The 4,384-nt window shown below is 55.5% G+C and overlaps 1 protein-coding gene across 1 annotated transcript; it reads left to right on the top strand.

The window, feature by feature from the left end:
* Positions 1 to 437: 437 nt before the first annotated feature.
* LOC141049058 (uncharacterized) lies at positions 438 to 1,975 on the top strand (the record flags this gene model as incomplete). Its single annotated transcript, XM_073545173.1, has 1 exon — positions 438 to 1,975. A coding segment is annotated over one exon (924 nt), but the record flags the coding sequence as incomplete, so codon positions are not given.
* Between the last annotated feature and the right edge of the window lie 2,409 nt (positions 1,976 to 4,384).

Here is a 4,384-nt window from a genome sequence, read left to right as displayed (position 1 = left end):
ATAACTAGTCACAAGATCCATGAAATAAGAACAAAAAAAATACACAAATTGAAGTAAATGAGAAAAATAATGGAAATTTTAGAATAAGAACCAATTAAGAAGATTCAGGAAATAAGAAATGGTCTGGAGGAAAAAGAGGAGGAAACATAAGACATTCAGCAAGTAAGAACTGGAAGGGTCAGAAAACTGCAAAAACAAGACAAGGAAGACTCATGAGGTCTGAAGAAACAAGAAACCAGGAGAGTTGAGAAGTTTCAAGAAAGGATGAGAACCTGGAATACATAGAGGAAATAAAAAGAGTGAAGTTTACGTAAATTGAGAGAAAGCCAGAAATTTGTAGTATCATGGCTGAAAAAATTGACAAAGCATTTCGAATATCCAGACGGTTCCTGTAATACATTCTGGGACCATTCCTTGCAGCCAGTCTTCCCTAACGCACTATCCATATTCCACACTCCCTTTACATTTCTTGCTACCTCCACACTCCATCATCCCTTCATATTCCTCGATGGTCCATCCATATTCCACGCTCCCAATTTAGTCCTCGCTCTCTCCATATTTCTCACTTTCTCCATTCTCCAAGTTCTCTCCATATTCATTGCTCCCTCCATATTTCCCTTGCTCCCACCTTTGTCCTCGCTCCCTCCATATTCCTTCTATGCGCATTGGCTCCTCCATATTCCTCGCTCTCTCCATGCTCCTTGGTTCCTCCATATTCCTCGCTCCCCCCATGCTCCATGGTCCTTCAATATTCCTCGCTCCCTCCATGCTCCATGGTCCCTCCATATTCCTTGCTCCCCCCATGCTCCATGGTCCCTCCATATTCCTCGCTCCCTCCATGCTCCATGGTCCCTCCATGTTCCTCGCTCCCCCCATGCTCCATGGTCCCTCCATATTACTCACTTCCCCATGCTCCACAATCCCTCCATATTCCTCGCTCCCTCCATGATCCCTCCATATTCCTCGCTCCCTCCATGCTCCATGGTCCCTCCATATTCCTCACTTCCCCATGCTCCATGATCCCTCCTTATTCCTCGCTCCCTCCATGCTCCATGGTCCCTCCATATTCCTCGCTCCCTCCATGCTCCATGGTCCCTCCATATTCCTCGCTCCCCCCATGCTCCACGGTCCCTCCATTTTCCTCGCTCCCCCCATGCTCCATGGTCCTTCCATATTCCTCGCTCCCCCCATGCTCCACGATCCCTTCATATTCCTCGCTCCCTCCATATTCCTCGCTCCCTCCATATTCCACGCTCCCTCCATATTCCTCGCTTCCCCCATGCTCCATGGTCCCTCCATACTCCTCGCTTCCCCATGCTCCACAATCCCTCCATATTCCTTGCTCCCTCCATGCTCCATGATCCCTCCATATTCCTCGCTCCCTCCATTCTCCATGGTCCCTCCATATTCCTCGCTTCTTCAATGCTCCATGGTCCCTCCATATTCCTCGCTCCCCCCATGCTCCACGATCCCTCCATATTCCTCGCTCCCCCCATGCTCCATGGTCCTTCCATATGCCTTGCTCTCCCCCATGCTCCATGATCCCTCCATATTCCTAGCTCCCTCCATATTCCTCGCTCCCTCCATATTCCTCGCTCCCTCCATATTCCTCGCTCCCCCCATGCTCCATGATCCCTTCATATTCGTTGCTCCCCCATGCGCCGCGATCCATCCATATTTCTCGCTCCCTCCATATTCCTCGCTCCCTCCATGCTCCATGGTCCCTCCATATTTCTCGCTCCCCCCATGCTCCATGGTTCCTCCATATTCCTAGCTCCCCCCATGCTCCCTCCATATTCCTTGCTCCCCCATGCTCCACGATCCCTCCATATTCCTCGCTTCCTCCATATTCCTTGCTCCCCCATGCTCCACAATCCCTCCATATTCCTCGCTCCCCCCATGCTCCATGGTCCCTCCATATTCCTCGCTCCCTCCATATTCCTCTCTCCCTCCATATTCCTTGCTCCCCCCATGCTCCATGATCCCTCCATATTCCTCGCTCCCTCCATGCTCCATGGTCCCTCCATATTCCTCGCTCCCTCCATGCTCCCTCCATATTCCTCGCTCCCCTCTTGCTCCATGGTCCCTCCTTATTCCTCGCTCCCTCCATATTCCTTGCTCCCTCCATGCCCCATGGTCCTTCCATATTCCTTGCTCCCCCATGCTCCACGATCCCTCCATGTTCCTCGCTCCCCCCATGCTCCATGGTCCCTCCATATTCCTCGCTCCCCCCATGCTCCATGGTCCCTCCATATTCCTTGCTCCCCCATGCTCCGTGATCCCTCCATATTCCTCGCTCCCTCCATATTCCTTGCTCCCCCCGTGCTCTACGATCCCTCCATATTCCTCGCTCCCTCCATGCTCCATGGTCCCTCCATATTCCTCGCTCCCTCCATGCTCCATGGTCCCTCCATATTCCTCGCTCCCCTCTTGCTCCATGGTCCCTCCATATTCCTCGCTCCCTCCATATTCCTTGCTCCCTCCATGCCCCATGGTCCTTCCATATTCCTTGCTCCCGCATGCTCCACGATCCCTCCATATTCCTCGCTCCCGCATGCTCCACGATCCCTCCATATTCCTCGCTCCCCCCATGCTCCATGGTCCCTCCATATTCCTCGCTCCCCCCATGCTCCATGGTCCCTCCATATTCCTTGCTCCCCCATGCTCCGTGATCCCTCCATATTCCACGCTCCCTCCATATTCCTCGCTCCCCCCATGCTCCATGGTCCCTCCATATTCCTCGCTCCCTCCATGGTTCCTCCATATTCCTCGCTCCCCCCATGCTCCATGATCCCTCCATATTCCTCGCTCCCTCCATATTCCTCGCTCCCTCCATGCTCCATGGTCCCTCCATGTTCCTCGCTCCCCCCATGCTCCATGGTCCCTCCATATTCCTCGCTCCCTCCATGGTTCCTCCATATTCCTCGCTCCCCCCATGCTCCATGATCCCTACATATTCCTCGCTCCCTCCATATTCCTCATTCCCTCCATGCTCCATGGTCCCTCCATATTCCTCGCTCCCCCCATGCTCCATGGTCCCTCCATATTTCTCGCTCCCTCCATATTCCTCGCTCCCCCATGCTCCATGGTCCCTCCATATTCCTCGCTCCCCACATGCTCCATGGTCCCTCCATATTCCTCGCTCCCCCCATGCTCCATGGTCCCTCCATATTCCTTGCTCCCCCATGCTCCGTGATCCCTCCATATTCCTCGCTCCCTCCATATTCCTCGCTCCCCCCATGCTCCATGGTCCCTCCATATTCCTCGCTCCCTCCATGTTCCTCGCTCCCCCATGCTCCAAGGTCCCTCCATGTTCCTTGCTCCCCCCATGCTCCATGGTCCCTCCATATTCCTCGCTCCCCCCATGCTCCATGATCCCTCCATATTCCTCGCTCCCTCCATGTTCCTCGCTCCCCCCATGCTCCATGGTCCCTCCATGTTCCTCGCTGTCCCCATGCTCCATGGTCCCTCCACATTCCTCGCTCCCTCCATATTCCTCGCTCCCTCCATATTCCTCGCTCCCTCCATATTCCTCGCTCCCTCCATGCTCCATGGTCCCTCCACATTCCTCGCTCCCTCCATATTCCTCGCTCCCCCCATGCTCCATGGTCCCTCCACATTCCTCGCTCCCTCCATATTCCTCGCTCCCTCCATGCTCCATGGTCACTCCATATTCCTCGCCCCCCATGCTCCATGGCTCCTCCATAGTGTTGAGCATTCCGATACCGCAAGTATCGGGTATCGGCCGATACTTGCTGTATCGGAATTCCGATACCGACTTCCGATATTTTTTCAATATCGGAATTCGGCATCGGAATCGGAAGTTCAAAGTTGATTGACAGACTGACGTCATCATGATGCGCGGTGTGTGCGCATCATGATGCGCCGTCATTTCGGGCCTTCCGGGGGTCTCTGCCGGCCTGCCGGGGGGCTGTGCCGGCCTGCCGGGGGGCTGTGTGGACTGCCCGGGGTCTGTACCGGCCTGCCGGGGGGCTGTGCCGGCCTGCCGGTGGTCTGTGCACCCTGTGGGGGTCTGTACCGGCCTGCCGGGGGGCTGTGCCGGCCTGCCGGTGGTCTGTGCACCCTGTGGGGGTCTGTACCGGCCTGCCGGGGGGCTGTGCCGGCCTGCCGGGGGGCTGTGCACCCTGTGGGGGTCTGTACCGGCCTGCCGGGGGGCTGTGCCGGCCTGCCGGGGGGCTGTGCCGGCCTGCCGGGGGGCTGTGCTGATGTCCGGGGGTCTGTGCAAGCATCGTCCGATGGGACTACAAGTCCCATCGGGCGATGCCTGCTACCATGACAGTGATTGACACATTAGCCAATGATGGGACAGTAGTAGTCCCATCATCCGGCTAATGTGTTAAATGTTAAAAAAAAAAAAAAAAAA

The sequence above is a fragment of the Dendrobates tinctorius genome, unplaced genomic scaffold (genome assembly GCF_039654945.1).
Source record: "Dendrobates tinctorius isolate UK_male_01 unplaced genomic scaffold, ASM3965494v1 ptg000142l, whole genome shotgun sequence".
Taxonomy (NCBI): Eukaryota; Metazoa; Chordata; class Amphibia; order Anura; family Dendrobatidae; genus Dendrobates; species Dendrobates tinctorius.
Note: the sequence above shows the minus strand (reverse complement) of the source record. Positions and strands in the feature narration are given on the sequence as shown.